Here is a 17,502-nt window from a genome sequence, read left to right as displayed (position 1 = left end):
AGGAATTGTTCAGCCTAGAAAAGAGAAGACTCAGGGGGGTCTCTTGAATATTTACAATTATCTGAAGGGAAAATGCACAGAAGGTGGAGCCAGGCTCTTTCCAGCAGAGCCCACCAGTGAAAATGTGCACAACTGAAACACAGGAGGTTCCCCCTGAATATCAGGAAATGGTCTTTGAGTGTTTCCTGCAATGGCTTGAACCAGAGAGTTCGCAGTATCTCCACTCATGGAAATACTCAAAAGCCACAGAAACATCATCCTGGGTAGCCTCCTCTAGGTTATCCTGAGTAGGGGGTTGGACCAGATTATCTCCAGAGGTCCCTTCCAATCTCAGTCTTTCTGTGGTCCTATACAGCTATGTTCCCAAACACTCTCTAAAAATCAAATTGGAAATAGAGTAATAACAGAATTCTTTGGGGAGGAAGCAACTAAGAAGATAATACATAGAAATAATCCTGGCACAGTGTACATAAAGAATTCAATTGACTGCTCTACATGTGGTGGAAATGACTTTAAATCTGTAGCATTTGATTCTAATTAGACTATGATTCAACCAGGGACAAGTACTACAAAACCAACTGAAGATTGTAATATATATCTGTAAACAGAGGTAGCATTAATCTGCTTAGACCTATCATTCCATTCAAACCTTTCTGAAAGATAAACTGCTCTAAAGTTCAGTCTCCTTTTAGTAATATAGCATTGTCATGGCATTCTCCAAGAACCTTTCCTTAGGCAAAGTTCAGCATGATTGATGGGACCACTAAAAATTGAAAAGCAAAAGGCTATGGTATGAATGGATCCCTTTTAGTGAGTATGAGAATTAAGCAGACAGAAACTAAAGGAAGGTAGCCCAAGAACCTTTCATACACTTTTTAAAAAAGCAGTTTTATTTGTACCAGTACACAAGGCATTTGTCTTTTTCCAAAGGATAAGAGTCTTCTCCAGTGAGTAGTTGTTACCAAAGAGTTTCATGAAAATGAATGTTTCGTACTGCAGAAGTTGTGGTGCTGTAAAATCAAATTCTGTCACATACTTGCCTTATAAAGAATGTTGTGACAACATCTGTCACAAATGATGCAAGCACCTCTCAGTATTCCTTTTGTCAGTACAAGTAACAAGTTCCTTGATTTAGTATGCAGCCTTCAATTGGATGACAATCTGTGACAACAATTTACATTTCCAGTGTACTGCTATTGACATGTAACTGAATTTCCACAGCTGATTCTTTGATATAAGGAAAAAAAAAACCCATACTGCCAGAGCTCCAACTTTTGCAGTCTCATAAAAATCCCCTCTTCTAATTTTTGTAAGATCTATTTATTGATTTAACTGGCATAAATTCCTATTTTATCCAAGGGAAACTCTGAAAAAAGTGTGTAAAGAATTGTAGACAGATACAAAACAACAAGAAGCCAGTTGAATTAGAGGTACCTTGTAGTTAAAAAAAAAAACAAACTAACAGATTTAAAGAAGCAGTGAAATAATCAGAGTGCAGTTACTAGCTAATTTAACACAATTACAAAATTCATGCAAAAATGTCCAAGTCTTCCCTTATTCTTCAAGTGGAAAATTTTGCAGGATAGAAAGCAGCTGTTCAAAGGGAACGTCATCACTGTCAGTTTGTTTTGACAAAGGAATTACTGAAATCACTACAAACACCTTCTGTTCTTTCATCATAATTATAAAAATATCTTGCCAGGCACTACTTTGTGAAACCTTGGTCAAGCTTTCTCATATTATGTTTACTTTTGAGGTCAAAGTTACCTCTATTTTACTTTCACCCTATAAAGAATTGGTTTTGGGAACTTAAGTGTGGTCTGCCCATCAATCTACTGTTAAAAAAACATCAGTAATGCACATCTCTTCTTGCCCATTTCCACCACTGCACGTCCCCTGCTCCAAGCTGACACAAAGACAGCAGTCTCATATTTCAGTGATAGACTGCATATGTATCAGACTAAAGAATTTTACAGCTGGAATATAAGAGGTTTTCATTTGACATATTTTCCTCCTTTTAGCCTTTTATGGTTCAAGGAGCAAATCCTTCTGTCATGGTCTCATGTCCTCTGACTAGAGCAGAAACCCTGGAAGCAATTATGAGCTTTGTTCCTCATTCCCTGTAGCCTCCACTCTGCTCACACTCCTTAGCTGGCTGTTTCTCTCTAGAGCAGACCCAACTCTGAGGCAGCCCCAGTCACAAGAGAAAGGTGAGGAAGGCTGTCAAAGACTCAGGTAGGGCATGACCAGGATGTCCCTGAGCACTGCTCCCTTCACAAGGAAAAGATGGCTTGCTTTGCTCTTTTAAAGAGACAAGTCAACAAAGAACAGACAGGTCAAGAGGGTTGTGTGCACAATGACCAGTTCCTTTCTACTATTCTAGCAAATTAAGGAGATTTTCACACAATGAAATTGTCAATAGGCCTAATTACAATACAAAAAGAGACAGAATAGAGAGATTACTGTGATTTGCAGGCTGATGCTATCTGGATACTCAAATATCACAGTAATTTGGGTTATTGTAACAAAATAAGTGAGAAAGTAGGTTTAAAATACTATTAAAAAAGTGATTTAAAGATGGACACTTAGGCAGAAAAACTGAAAAAGGGCACAAATTACCATTTTATTATGGATATCCTTTTTCTAGGACTCTATTCCCTTTTTCCATATCTTCCAGAATAAACTAGTCTAAATTATTGATTCTCTTTTTAAAAATTATAGTTTCCAGGTATTTTAAAAATCACCAACACTGGATTCTGTTATCAAAATTATTGGAACCATTTAAAAAAGTCCAAACATAACTGTAACTTAGTTCTGTGCTTTCACCTGATCTAGGTTATCAATAATAGTCTGAAGAATTCTACAGTATGCTACCATTTACATTTCATGGGATTTAACCAAAAGAAATCTCGCATATCCTGCTGCTACTAATTATTGACAAGACATTAAATGAAAGAAAACAAGCCACAAAGCTTGCTCCTCAGAAGAAAATACCAGATTGTATTTTAAAAATTGAATAGGTGAATGTGGTCGTTTGAAAGACTAATGATAGCATTATTTTTATTTACATCATACATTTTGACAGTTGTGCTTCAATAACTTGTTACAGAATAGAAAAATTAGACCTTGGCTCCATATCGTCTTTAATAACAGCAAAGTAGCCAACTCTTGTCTTGACTTTCTGATTTATGCTTCATCATAGGTATCAGTACAATAAAAATTCTTTGTAACCCAGAGTGAGTTATATTTAATTAGCTGAGCCCTGAAAAAAACAAGTAGAAGTTCACATTCCTTTTGTAAACTGCACTGTCACACCTGTTTATTGCAGATCTTTCTAAGGCGAACCTACTACCACATCCCTGAAACAAGACATTAAATATAAAGGTGTAACCTTTGGTTTTGTTCAAATTGGGCATTTGTGGCTTAAGTATATTTTGCATATATTTTTCACCTGTCAGAAAAACCAGAAGCAAATTCTCAAGTCAAGATACGTTATAAAGATCAAAATAGAAATTCTGAGAATAACAGGGATTTGTGTTTCTAAACTTGCTTATTATGTTTTTATTCATGCAGCTTGGAAGGCAGAGTGTCAGCTTTTTATATAGATGCTTTTCATTACTTCTCCCTGTTGGTGTTACAGCACATGCTGTGAATGACCTCCAGAGATTCCTGAAGCTATATGCAGAGAGAAAATTGAATCTGAAAGCTTTATTAGACAAGTTTGTCTTCAGCTTGTGTCTGATGTCAGCTGTATTGAAAAATAGAACTGCTTGTGAAACTGGGTCCTGACCTTGAAAAATCTCCAATCAAGTGGCAACAGATTCATTTTTGTGCCATATTATTTGCTGTATGTGTCACATATGTGAGAAGTAAAAAAGCTTCTTAATGGAAATCAAATTGAATGATTAGACACTTCTTTCCTGAATACAAAGGGAAAACAGATATATGGCAATTTACCCATAATAGGGCCATCTCAGGCTGGCATCTCTGAACCTCTTCATTACCTGAGTCTGTAAAGTGAAATGACTTAAAGCCAAATCTACTAAAATTATTTATATAAAACATTCATTCCTCCATCAAAAAGAAAAGGTAAAGAGAACCATCTGCTCCTTTACTAATCCACTTACACAAGCATGAGCAACCTTTGTTAGGAGGAGTCTACTGTTACTGGTGTCTAATGTTTTAAGAGCTCAAGGTATTCTCTGTGGTACTTCCCTACTGCATTTTTACATATTCAATTTCCCTCTTGCATTTTATTTTTGTAAAACTTTTCATAGCGTTAAACCAAATTATAACTAATACTAAAAGTAGACATTTACTTCAGAATCAACATGCACAAGCATCAGAAACTATATGGTTCTAGACACATGATCATTATTGGAAATAGTATTTCTCTCTACTACAGCTCATGAGAGTGATCTTCTTTACTGGTGCCCTATAACCAAAGTGAACCAAAATGGTTCACAGGAACTGTTTATCCCAACAGCTACATGCTGTGGATTTTTACCTGTTCAACTGGAGATTGGTTCTAGAAAATTGTCTATCATATTCCCCATGAAAGTTTTTAATAGCTGACAACAAACTTCCTTTAAATAGTGAAGACTATGTGCAACAGAAGTTTAATATCAACATTTAATATCAATACAAATGTCCATTAGTATGGAAAACATTGTAGATGCACACATCCATGGATTCTTCATTTTGAGTATTCTTTGTCCCAATTATACTATGCCAGCTGCTATAAACAATATAGACACTCAAATATCTGATTTTACATTTGTTTTTAATTTGCCCTTTGAATACACATTTGTAATATTCTCAGGTGCACAAGGAGTTTTAAGACTAGCTTTTGGAAATTCTGAGAAACAGTGCTGCACTACAGCATATGTGTTCACTCAAACAGTGAGCATAATATATAAACAATTACTGCTTCAGAGCATATTAGCTCTGAAATATGACAAAAAAGAAAGTGTATCTATTGTGCATATTTTTGCCCAAAGCTAGTTGCTGTCATTTTGTTTCTTACATTTTTGTCATTGTCTCCTGATTATCTCTTAAACACAAATGGTTTGTGTGTTTTCAAAGAGGCAGAGGAACAGTACACAATCCAGCTCTCAAGTCCATGGAAATGAATATATTTCAATGGTTATAGTTTGCTAAACAAAGAATCCTTCATTCCCACTGAAAACATTAAACCAAATATCATGTCAGAGATTTAACATGGCAGTTTTCATAATGCAGGATACTGCTATGTCCATCTGTACATTCCCCTATCTTAGAAATAACCAGTATGGAATAATAAAAAGCTCAACTATGCATTTTGAAAAAAAAAAAAGAAAATTCCAGATGCATACAATACATGCACTGGCACTACAGAAGCACTTTCAGCTTCTGACATAAATGGATTTTAAGTTTTAAACCTTAAGCTATTTTATCAAGGTATGTATTTTCACATACATGCTTTTGTTTAGTGCTAAGTTTCCTCAGAAACTGACAAACTCATGACAGGTATTTTTAGCAGCACCAGTAGTTGTTTCTTGTGTTACATACTGCAAGCAGTGAGTGTGAATTCCAGCTGCATTAAGCCGCAGAGGTGCCTACACAGAGCAACTGATATTTTTCAAGAACTGTTGTATATATGATCTTACAAGCCTGGAACAAAACAACATGCCTAATCCTGGTGGGGACTTGTTTCACAGAGAAATAAAAACCAAACTATATTTCCCAAATAGAAGGAGACCTACAATACTCCTGCAAGCAAAATACCAAAGGATAAGCAAATGAAATTCTGTTATCACTGCTTTCCCCAGATTCACTGGGGAATGTCACTGTATCACCAAATATCACTGTTTTAATTCAAACTTCAAGATTCAAGGTATTATAGACTCTGGAGATGACTGACTGCTGTGAATATTTTTCCTGTACCCAGTTGAATATATGGGTAAAGGGCGATGAGTTCTCCCCACCACCATTGCTGCTGGTGAACTCACTGCAGCTCAGTCTTCACATTACAGCTCGAGTCTAATGGACTCAGCGTGATCCCTCACTCCTCTTCCATTCTTCCTCGCTATTCTAAATCCTGAAAAGCCGCCTTCCCCTGTACAGGGAAGACCAGTCTTTGGCTCTGTATCTGCAGTGTCTGACTCTTCCTAAAGCAAGTTATACCAAAAGCACAGAAGAGCATTGATTGTAGGCATTTAAAGAAAGATATCTAAAGCTGATGGTGAGTGCTGATGGTGAGCTCTGGTGATGCAGAATTAGCTTTCCTCTAATTATTTGCAGTTAGTGTACAACACCTACCAATGCATATAAAGCCTATCTCTCAAATGCAATCCTGATAAAATCGGTTAAACACAACCAATCATTTTTTATCTTTATGTTTTTTCAGACTTCCTACAAATGATGCTCCATAATAAGACTGATAAATTTTAAAGTTCAAAGGGACAAATTCTACCTAATTTCAGAAGAAATTTCACCATTGTAGTTGATTATAATTGTCACTCTTTTATTCATTTCACAGTTGCACGTTGTTCTGTTTCACTTGATTAGGCATTTCATACAAAAAAAAAAGACAAAAATGGACAAAACTTCTGTAAGCAGTCAAGAAAAAAGAAGAAATTGCTTGTACACAAAAAACTGTTCACTGAATAAGTAAAACTGCAAGAGTATTAAGATAATGTATCCCTCACAGTTTTATTAGATGAATATGAAAAAATGTAAAATTAGTTGACAGAGTATTTTCAGGTGGATACATTTGTAGTTAAAATTTCACTAACTTCATGTACAGCATAACTGAAAATAAATACACATCAATTTAAAGAAATTGTATTTTCAAGGTAGCTATAAATAAAAGTGGCCAGAATTTTCCCCTAGCATCTTACTGGAATGAAGACAAAATATGGAAAATATCTTCCTCCAGGACAAGTCAGGAGTGCCTCTCACCCCACAATGCATTCAGAGGGGTTTACAAAGCAGTGTGTACCTTTACCTAGGTTAGTAAATAAATACAGTGATAGCACTTCAGTACAAAAGAAGAAAAATAAGTCATATGAATGCTAATGATGCTATTAAAAACTCTCCCTCCTGGAAAAGCACATTCTGCTTTCCTCTCTGTTTAAAATGTTTTCAAACTGCTGGCTAAGCAATGCATCAAGGTATTTGGATAGAGACATTCACAGCATTTCACGTTATCCTGTCAAGTACAGATAGCAAGTGTGATTTTCTTCCTGATTCATCTTATCTTGGAAGTCAATCTTTGCTAAGGTTTTAGGCATACCCTTCAGCTAAGTACATTTTTTGAGCTGGAGAAGTAATTCTTGTTCCTTATGCCTGAGGGCACACTGGACTGGTGGAATACGAAGAACTATTTTTTAATGCTTCTTCTGCCAAAGAAACTATAATATGCAGACCTAGAAACAATTATAACCAGGGAGCTTTACCTCTGTAACAGCCACCAGATGGAATTTATTAAGATTCTCTGTCTGAGTTCCTGTAACCAGACCAAATGATACCTGACAGGGCACTAGAGATGAGCCAGTTACATCTTCATTCCCTGGTCTCAAATACACATGTCAACATTATTCAATCCTGATGTCCCTAAAAGTCCCTGTAGAATCAGGAAGTGAATAATTGTCAACAGCAGATACTGACACTGCTTCACACAACCTTCCAAAACAACTTTTTGTATCCTTCTTTACAAATGACCTTTAATGAGATTGTTTAGCTGTTGGGAGACTTGGTTAAAGCTAGCTCTCCCATAACCAGTTTAAGTCCCTATGGTTCAAAAGAGTCAGCAGCACAGACTAAATAAGGCCATAAAAATATCTATGATATGTGTGGTTAAAATAACTGCAGAACATAGACCACAGAATTACTAGACCCATTTCTTCCCTCCTCTCCTCCGATTCTTTTAAATGAATTACAAAAATACCTCAGTAGCAGATATTTTTTCCTATCTTTGTAGAAAACTGCTCTTTTGTCCAGGAGAAGAAAAGGTTGAGGGGGATCATATCCATGTGTTTAGATATCTGATTGGAGGAGGAAAGACAGATCCAGACTGTCTTCAGTGAAGCCCAGAGACAGGACGGGAAGCACCATGCAACAGCTGAAATACTAGAAATTCTATTTGAATAGAAGAAGAAACGTTTTTTACTGTCAGAGCTGCTCAACACAGGAAAGAGTTGCCCAGAGAGGTTGTAGAGTCTCTATCCTTGGAGATATAAAAAACCTGGCTGGACATGACCCTGAGCAACCTGCACTAATCGACTGTGCTTTGAGCAAAAGGAAGAGATGTCTCCCTGGGTCCCTTTTGAACTTTACAGTTCTATGTCAATACACCTATAATGAGGTGATCACAGTAAACTGACTCAAATAAAGAAAAATTATGAATTAGTGTTATAAGCACAGATTCAAATTTTAAGTGCTCGTTACAACAGAAGGGAAATCAATCTTACTTCCTGCTTAATCCTTTTATAGAACACCAGTGCTTTCATTTTCTGCATGTACAATTCCATCTACTGAGTCTCAGAAATATTAGCAGTCAGAGACTACATCTTGTATTAAGGTGAGTAATTTTGCAATTCTTCAGCTAGAGATGAGGTAATATAAAAATATATTGCATTACTACTCTGTGTTCTTGCTCTTCTTCCATTATTATAATTTCTTTTGTAACAGCAAAATCACAACTTGCCAACATTGTTTCCCTCTGGAACCTGACATAACCTGTTCACACAGAAAACTGACACAGCAAGTTTAGCACAGCAAAAAAATGATTACACATCTCCATTTCCCCATGCCACTACAGGAATTCCTGTAGAATGCCTTGGAACAGAATCATGCAAAGCAAGAATGCTGTTGTACTACTTGTTTAAAAATACAGTAGTGTTATTTGGATCTTTTTAGAAAGTTGAAATAATTGTCACTGGAACCACAGCATCTCTAAGGGAGTAAGCCCAAATATTGGTTCCTTTTTAGTAAGATTCAACATATCATGAGCAAGAAACTCCCTTCCCTGAACTCATATGTGCTATTTGGGCAGGAGCTGGACTGTCTTCTGGTACTGAAATTTCTGGATCTTCTCTCTATGGAGCAATTATGCACTTCTCTGAAAAAAAGTTTTCTTCTTTGTTGTCCTGGAGGACCACTATTAGAAGGTAGAGAATTCTCCAGTTTAAGCTTTTATTGCTTCTACCCCCTACAACATATTAAAAACAAGAGGAACCAACAACCCACATGTAATCCAATTCCAAGTGATTACTGCAGCTGTATCACAATCTGAGTGACAGGCAATCTGACAGAGGTTAGGGGGACAGATTTCTTTCTGCTGCTACATATGACGAGCAGATTTCCACATGGTATAGGCAACATTGTTCATTCAAGCAACTGAAATGGTTCGATATCAAGTAAAGAATCTTAGAGACTTTAGAAACTGAGATTGAGCACAGTGCTTCCATTAAGCATTTATTTTTCACCCATGCTTAATCCCTACATTTTAAAGGAAAGCACTGGAAATAAAATCCATTTATCAAGGAAAAATAAAGAAGAGTTTGTAATCCTTGTAGAGAGCAAGAAGACACAAAGAGATATGAGAATAATCCAATTTAAATATTGTCAAAATAATTTAAATGAAACAGAGATCAGATGTCTTGTTGTGTATTCATGAATGCAAGAGACGAAGAAACATAAATCACTGACTTAGTGTTTAACTGCAGAATTCTTCCTACCATGTTGTCATATGACTTTCTCTGTTAATAGACAAGCTTTGTTTTGAAACAGTCTGACATTATTGCCCCATCAGTAGTAATAATTTCAGGATTTCATTCTGTGACCAATCTACAGGTACTTGACCTATAACATTATTATCTTTTAATTTAAACAATTTGTGTCCCTTTGTAGTTGTTCCTCCATTAGTATATGCAAAAAGTCAAAATCTCACCTCTTCATGGAATGAAAGAAAAATGACTTTGAAACAGTAATAATTTGAAAAGCATTCTGCAACCTTTTCATCAAACCATAATCTAATTTGTCTTCTGGGATACACTGCATAAAATAGAAAGGCAATGATAAAAGACCAACTCGAATGCCGTAGTAGCACTTCTAAGGATGCAGAATTAATTTAGACAGTCTCCAGCCATTTTAACTTTAACTGTATGATTTGTAATTAATTTAAAAAATACATATACTGAAGTACTTACAGACACCTGTAGATAGATGGCCAAAGGCTGCTAATGCTGGCTTTTCCTTTAGTTGTTGAATTAAGTGTTGTATTGCCTTCCAGTCAGCATTCAAGTCTTCTAATTTTTTCTGGAATAGAAGATAACAAAATATTAAATTTATGATACATAAATTAATGTATTACAGAACCACAGAATGGCTTGGGTTGGAAAGGACCTTAAAGATTGTCTAGCTCCAACTCCCCTCCCACCATGGGATGGGATGCCACCCAATAGATCTGCTTCCTCAGGACCCCATCCAACAGGGAATTGTAATGTAAACAAATGTAAATGCAATGTAAACAAATGTAAAATAAAATAAGTGTTTTGTTTTTTTTTTTTTTTTTTTTTAATCTGGTGGATCATCTGAATTTAAAAAAATACAAAACAGAAAGATATAACAATGAATTTTCACAAATGGGGTAGAGGGACAAGTAAAATCCTTTCCAGCTGTGCTACAAAAGAGTTTCCTGGTGTCAGGGCCCTAAAAGTATCTTTACAAAGTTTGGCTGCTGAAGCTCAGAGCCAGCTTAGAACTAGCACAGGTGCCTGACCCTGACCACAGAGTTACTCCTTGGACCAACCTCAGCCTGTTCCCTTGGCCCTGCCCAGCCACCCGGGCTGTATTTGAATGCCCTCACAAAGCCTGATCCTGACCCTGACCCTGCCAGGGACAGCCCCACAGCCTGAGACGCTTGGCTTTTGAGCACTGTGAACATGAGATGAGAATTTTTAAAATTAAAATAGAATAGTTATGTATTTCAAAAAGCTCTTCAATAAATCCTCTGCAACTACTAACATAAAATGCAGAATTCTGCCCATTAAACTAAAAGAAAAAAAAAAGTCTTTGGAGTCTTCAGGGTACCATAAACTTCAGTGTGTGAGCACACAGTCCTGTGCAGTAAACAAAACCGGCAGGAAAGTCTGGAGTGTGAATAACATCAGACCTCAGATAACCCTGAGAGGCATTTAGATTTGAAAATGTTTTTTCTTCCTCTATTTTTACTTGCTTTAAAGACTGTAAAGAAGGCTGAAGCACTGCTAATTCTATGCTGACATGCCTAACTCTTAGAATGAAGATAGCATTTCTCTTTAAATTGTTCTGTGATTCTCTGCTACAAAACAGGGCACAGAGTACTGATGCAGCTCAGGAATGCTTTTAGCATTCTATGGCTTCAATCCACAATTAGATATATAGTTGAAATCAGAATCCAGCTGTGATAGAAACAGGATGCCTATTAAGAAAGGTACTTTAATTACCTAAAGTCTAAGCTGACAGAGGTCAGTAGGAGAGGGATGGAGAACAATCCCCATTAAATTGAAGTATGTTTGTACCCACACACACACAGACTCTGAGGCAGTGGGGAAGGTTTAGATATCAGGAAAAGATTTTTCACCCAGAGGGTGCTTGGGTACTAGACCAGGCTCCCCAGGGAAGTGGTCACAGCTCCAAGCCAGTCTGAGTTCAAGAAGTGTTTGGACAACACTCAGGCACAGGGGGTGATTCTGGGGCTATCCCATGCAGGGCCAGGAGGTGGGCTCTATTTCATCATTCTAATATTGATCCTTGCCATGAGCAGCTACTTAATCATTCTTGCATATATGAGGCTGAGATTTCTTGCCAGCAACCAAATATAAAACATGCCCACCAGACACTTTAGAGTGGTTGTCCAGGGCAACAGCTACACCACTAATATGAGAGCAACCAGTTCTAAACCCTTCTATCAAAATTACAGTTTGATCTTGCATCTGGCATAAATTAACAGGCATGCATTAAAATGTTAACTTCTTTGAGCACAACAATTTTGCTGTAATTGCAACTCTAGAGTTCTGGTGACAAGCATGAACATCCAAATATGTTGCACTTAGCACACAATTTATAGATTTTCTTTAAATGTCAGCACTGGTGCAATTTAAGTGATGTTAACACCCTTATGTGGACTAATCTTACTGACAGCACTAAAATTAGATATGAATATTTAGAGAAAGAAATGTAGTCTTTTAAATGCAAGACTGAGAACAATGAAAATAAATTCCTCACTACTTCTCACCCACCAGAGTAAAAGACAAATTGAATGCTGTGGCAAGGGAACCACAGCTCTTCCACTGGCACAGAAATCCTTTCCTGAATAAACTGTTCTGATTAAGTGCTGTTAATCATGAGATTGGGGCTTACATCCTTTCTATTGCCACTGACACCAGTAACCTCTCTCTCCCTCACCTTCAAAAGCTTTACAGAAATGCATTTCAAAAGCATGAAATCCATTTTATAAAAGTGAATAGGTCTGATTATTAAAGTGCTAGTGCTTAAAGGATCACACATCTCATCCCATTCTTGACTCTTGAATCAGCATATACAAGGATTTCATTTGCCAACAAAAATGTTTTTACAGACTTGTGTTGCAAAATTCTATTTTAGTATGCTTAGTGAAGGTGTGAAAATATACTTATTTCAGTGACATAACTATGAGATAAGATTAAATACGTGTCAATATAAATCCATGGGATTTAATTTGCATTCAAAATACTATAATGAGAACATATTATAAAGGTTGCAAAGATAAGCAGCTAAGCATTAGGAAATGCCAGAATAATTTTAACTATGAACATTATTTCAGATAAAATGCACATAAATTGCAGGGATATCTCTAATTTTCTGGCACGTACCTCTTTTGAGCACAGGAAAGGCTGTGGTGAGAATAAGTCAATAGGACCTCTATTTCATTTATTGAAAAGAATGGGAAAATTTGTGATGAATTAAAGAAATAATGGAGGGGAAAAAGCAAAGCTGCCCCAGACAACTAAATAATCTACAAATTTGTCAAGGAATGATAGACAAGTAATTAATGCTTTTAAAGAGGGCATGTAATTTTATCTTTTTTTTTTTTTTTCTGCGCCACACACTAAATAAGAACTCTGGCTCTGAGTATTGAATTGCTGCTTAGACTGTGAGTGATGTCCATATCCTGAACTGAATTAAACTGGGTTCAGTCTAAACCAAGGGTACCAGGGCAGCTGTAATTAAAGAATTTTCTAAAATTTTGAGTTCTTAGTTTTGAAAACTTGTTAATATCTTTCTCATACCATCTTAATCTCAGTAAACATTATTTTTGCTTCCACAAAATACCTTTTGTGTAGAAAATTATTTTTTATGTTAATCAAAAACTTTGTGTTGAAACATATAAATAGCAGATTGTGTTGGAAGCAACTCAGGAAGAATGATGACTTAAGGAAATGTACCAATGGCATCAAGAAAGCAATTCAACAGTCCTGACAGCATATAACCACTGCTTTATGACTTATTGCACTAGACAGACACTGAACCAGAAATTAACTTCACAGGTTGCACAATTAAATGAACTACAGAATGTAAGGAAACAAGTAAAATGCAATCAAAGAGGGACTAAAACTTAAATATGCACTACTCCACAAGTTACTAATGTCCTCACAGATAATATCATAACATAATTTTCAAAACTACAACTCAAGGAACATTATAATCTTTAAAGAGTCAGCCTTTTCCAGTAAATATGGTAAAAATTGGCAATTTTCCATCTCTGATGCAAACACTTAAGATACATAGACAGAGTACACTCCTGTGTCAGAATTTTGATCTAAACAGAATAATTTCAACCTAATTTATACTTCAGTCATTCTTACGTAAAACAAGAACTAGCCCTCGCTCTTGATAATGTCAGCATTCATTATGCAATTCTTCATATGCAATTAAAAATCTAGAAAGCCAAAACCTCTAACTTTCTATTGTTTTGAGTACTCTACTTGAGTACTCTACTTGTTAAAATGTGGAAAAAAATCTCCAAAGACTGAAGCTGAAGTCACACAAAATGAGTAAATGCAGTTATTGGGGAATGATTCTTGTTCCATTGTCCATTCAGTGTGTAGAGATGACATTTCAGTTCCCAAGAAAAATAGGGGTTTATTAGCCAAGGAAAACACCCAACAGAGCTTTCTACCTACTCAAGTCACCTTGAGTTTACCTCTTCTAGCATTTTATCATGTGTAGGAGAACTGATCATTAAAAATGCACATGTACCAAAGAGGATATTAACTCTTAAGCATTTCTGTTCAGAAAAGAAAACAAGAAACCAAATAATTCTTAAACATGAATTAATTTCTAAAGTAGGCATCAGTTCATTCATGCATTCCTGTGAGTGGAGATCTGCTGTTGGGATTTAGACGTCATTCAAAGGAAATTTTGTAAATGTAGGAAAATAATACTCCAACTATAGTGACTAAAGAGAAACAGAAAACCAAGAAATTCACTGCCAAGATCACCTACAGACATCTTATATTTATGAAGAAACCCCTTTTCTACCAACTGTGGTTTTGGAGTGCTGTGCATTTTGAAAATCTCTAAATAAAAAGTTTACTATCTTGGCCCAGTCAGAAGCAATTGCAATAGACACTTAGTGTAATCAATAAGTCACTCTTACTGTTTCTGGGAACTCTTAATCATTATGTTTACAGATACTTAATTAGCAGTTATAATACCAAGCTCTGGCTGTATGGTATTGACCTCACTAGTTTGGTCTCCTTCTTGAAAAGCAGCTGAACCAGACATGGGAGGATGCTTGCTGATGACCTCAAGATTCCACAAGATAGAAAATGACACTCTAGTCTCAATTAAGGACTCGCAGTCTATAGGAAAAGCATATAAAATATCCCCTTATAACTGATTTATAAGCTGAAGAAAAGGGTTCTATAGTACATTTTTCTAAAAGAGAAGTGCTGGGAGGCATAGTCTTCCAAACAGTGTGCCCTCAGCTCCGAAACAGAATCAAGTCAGTAATTCTAGATGAAATTTGGCAGAGAAATTGAGTGAGAAAGTTCTATGTCGCCATTTGTTCTTTCCTTCAAAATGAAACAAAAAATGAAAGCAAAGTACTCTATTTATAAATTAACTCTCACCTTTTCTAGAAAATTTGTTATGTTTTTTAATTTGACAAAATTTCTGATAGTGAAATTTAAAGTAAAGGAGTTTAAAAACAAGTTACATTTTGCCATTAATTATACAACAAAAATTACATTTACTTTCAGTGCGAATTACCTTTGTATGAGTAAAAGAACCTTAATGTCATAAACAATATTCCCATCACAATATGCACAAGTTTTTTAGCTGGAAGCATTACATTTTTGCTGGCTATGCCATCACACAATAGAACAAATGTCATTTGCCAGTTTCTTTTATTGATTTTAAGCAGAGCACATCAAGGACAAGTGTACAACAGGGGAAGCATAACCTATTACACAGCAATGGATATTGCTAAAGGTTGCTTCATTACCTTTACTGGATGAGTGGCTGGTTTTTCCTTGTATAAATGACACCCTTTAGACAAAACCTCTTCCACATTCGGCTGTTTAGCCTGCACTGCTGCTTCAGTTTCCTGAAAAATAAAAAAATATCCAGTCAACGGTAAGTAACCATAGCATAAGCAGTAAGACTGAATAGTCCTAAAACTCCACGGGAAGCTGTAAAACACCAGTAGACAAGTTTCTGTTTAGAACTGGTGTGGGGGTAAACACAAGTATAGTGTCAGCTAGGGACAAAGAGGATCACCAAAAAAATCAAAAGCAAAGAGGGATGGAAAAGGGCAAAGTTACCAAAATAAACAGTGGTCGGTCACTTCATCTTGAAGGTCTCAAAATGAAAAAAAGCTAGCACAAATTCATAGTAAGAAAGACAGGCATGAGAAATCTCATTTAAGAGGCTCTGTTATTTTGTCCATTTTACAGAAAGACAGGCATGAGAAATCTCATTTAAGAGGCTCTGTTATTTTGTCTGTTTTACACTACCAGCTGATGAAAAGTGCACTGGTTAACATTTCTTCATTCAGTACATGGCATTAAAATTGTCTAATGAGATGTGGCAATAATACTGAGTTTAGAAAGATAAAAAATTTTAAAAGAAGACTGCAATTGTGAGTACTAAACTACCATTTAGGTAGTAAAACTACTTACAGAAATAAATTAAAAAGAAAAGCACAGTAGTAGTGACAGTCCCTTAAGGTTCAGGGAGGCACCTACCATTAAGAATGGAATGAATTAACAACAGCATATTCTTTAGCAATTTCTTTTTCAACCTGGAAAGGTGTAATCCATGTACTAACATAAGGAAATCCCAAATAATGTCTCCCAACATATAGCAACTTCATTGTGCCAAGTACTGACCAAATAAATAATGGGCAAAACTCTACATTTAAGACAAAAAACCAAACCAACCAATCAAAACAAACAAAAATCCAAACCTACTGAAAATTGTAAAATAAAAGATAAACTATGTCTGTCTGTAGTTCCATGATTCATGACTTATTTCATTTTATTATAGTAATATAAGTGAAATAATACCTGAGATATCAAAATTAATTGGTTGGGATCTTTTTGTTTTCCTCTCTTCACCCAACTACAATATAGGTTGATTACCTTATCCTAACCAATATTGCTGACTACACACTGACTCTCCAAGTTAACTTTCTGTCCACATTCTGTTATCATAAATGTGACAGCAGACATGATTTTGTGCCAGGTATGTCACTATCTGAGCTAACACATTGTTTTATTGGTGGAAATCTGCTGTTCTTTTTACTGCAATAAACTTGCTGAAATCTATCCAATTTTAAGTCCCAAAAAGGGGCCATTTTGCTCCTATGTTTAAACTCAACATATAAAGTATGTCTACACTGGTCCCTGAAACTTTACTTGTGAAACTTTATGGACAACCACTAAAAATAAATGCTTAGTAAATTCAATGTCTTCTTTATTTTCCTTTTCAAATAGTATTGAACAACATATGACAACACAATGCAACAAATAAGTTGCATCAAACCTTGCAATGATACTTGAATGCAATGATTTCTTGCAATATTTGAAACATGTTTCAATTCCTTTTTTAAATTTTTTTTTATTATTCATTTCAATATCAATGAAATACAGTGGTAAGGATTCATAGAGAATGAGCACAGAAAAGCAATGCACTGCAAAATTGGGATATTGAGGCGGGTGAGAGTTTATTAACCTTTTGATAAAACCCTCATTACAGTCTTATTTTCTTTCTGTTTCAATACTATGTTAACTTTTTACTTCCCTACTCAGCATATAAAGAAAAAAAATAATCAAGGAGTGTTAATGAAGAGGTAATTTTCTCCCTATCTTAATGAAAGCTAGGCATTTTAATAATTGTTATTTAGTTTTTGTTTCATTGCTTGTTTTGGTATTTTTTTTGGTTTTTTTTCCTCAAACTGAGCTATCTGCAGTACTTGGCCAATATTTCCTC

The 17,502-nt window shown here is 35.7% G+C and overlaps 1 protein-coding gene across 6 annotated transcripts in view; it reads right to left on the bottom strand.

Moving 5' to 3' along the window:
• Positions 1-17,502, bottom strand: part of DMD (dystrophin) — a 1,159,435-nt gene that overhangs the window by 328,677 nt on the left and 813,256 nt on the right. For all 6 annotated transcript variants that reach the window (XM_039714180.1, XM_039714179.1, XM_039714182.1 and 3 more), the window contains 2 exons: positions 15,515-15,616; positions 10,194-10,302 (listed from right to left, as the gene is read on the bottom strand). In XM_039714180.1, the coding sequence (XP_039570114.1) occupies positions 10,194-10,302; positions 15,515-15,616 (211 nt within the window). The remainder of the gene's footprint in view (positions 1-10,193; positions 10,303-15,514; positions 15,617-17,502) is intronic.

The sequence above is a fragment of the Passer montanus genome, unplaced genomic scaffold, assembly GCF_014805655.1.
Source record: "Passer montanus isolate IOZ18808 unplaced genomic scaffold, ASM1480565v1 scaffold3, whole genome shotgun sequence".
Taxonomy (NCBI): Eukaryota; Metazoa; Chordata; class Aves; order Passeriformes; family Passeridae; genus Passer; species Passer montanus.
The sequence above is the reverse complement of the archived record's forward strand: the minus strand, read 5'-3'. Positions and strand labels throughout refer to the sequence as shown.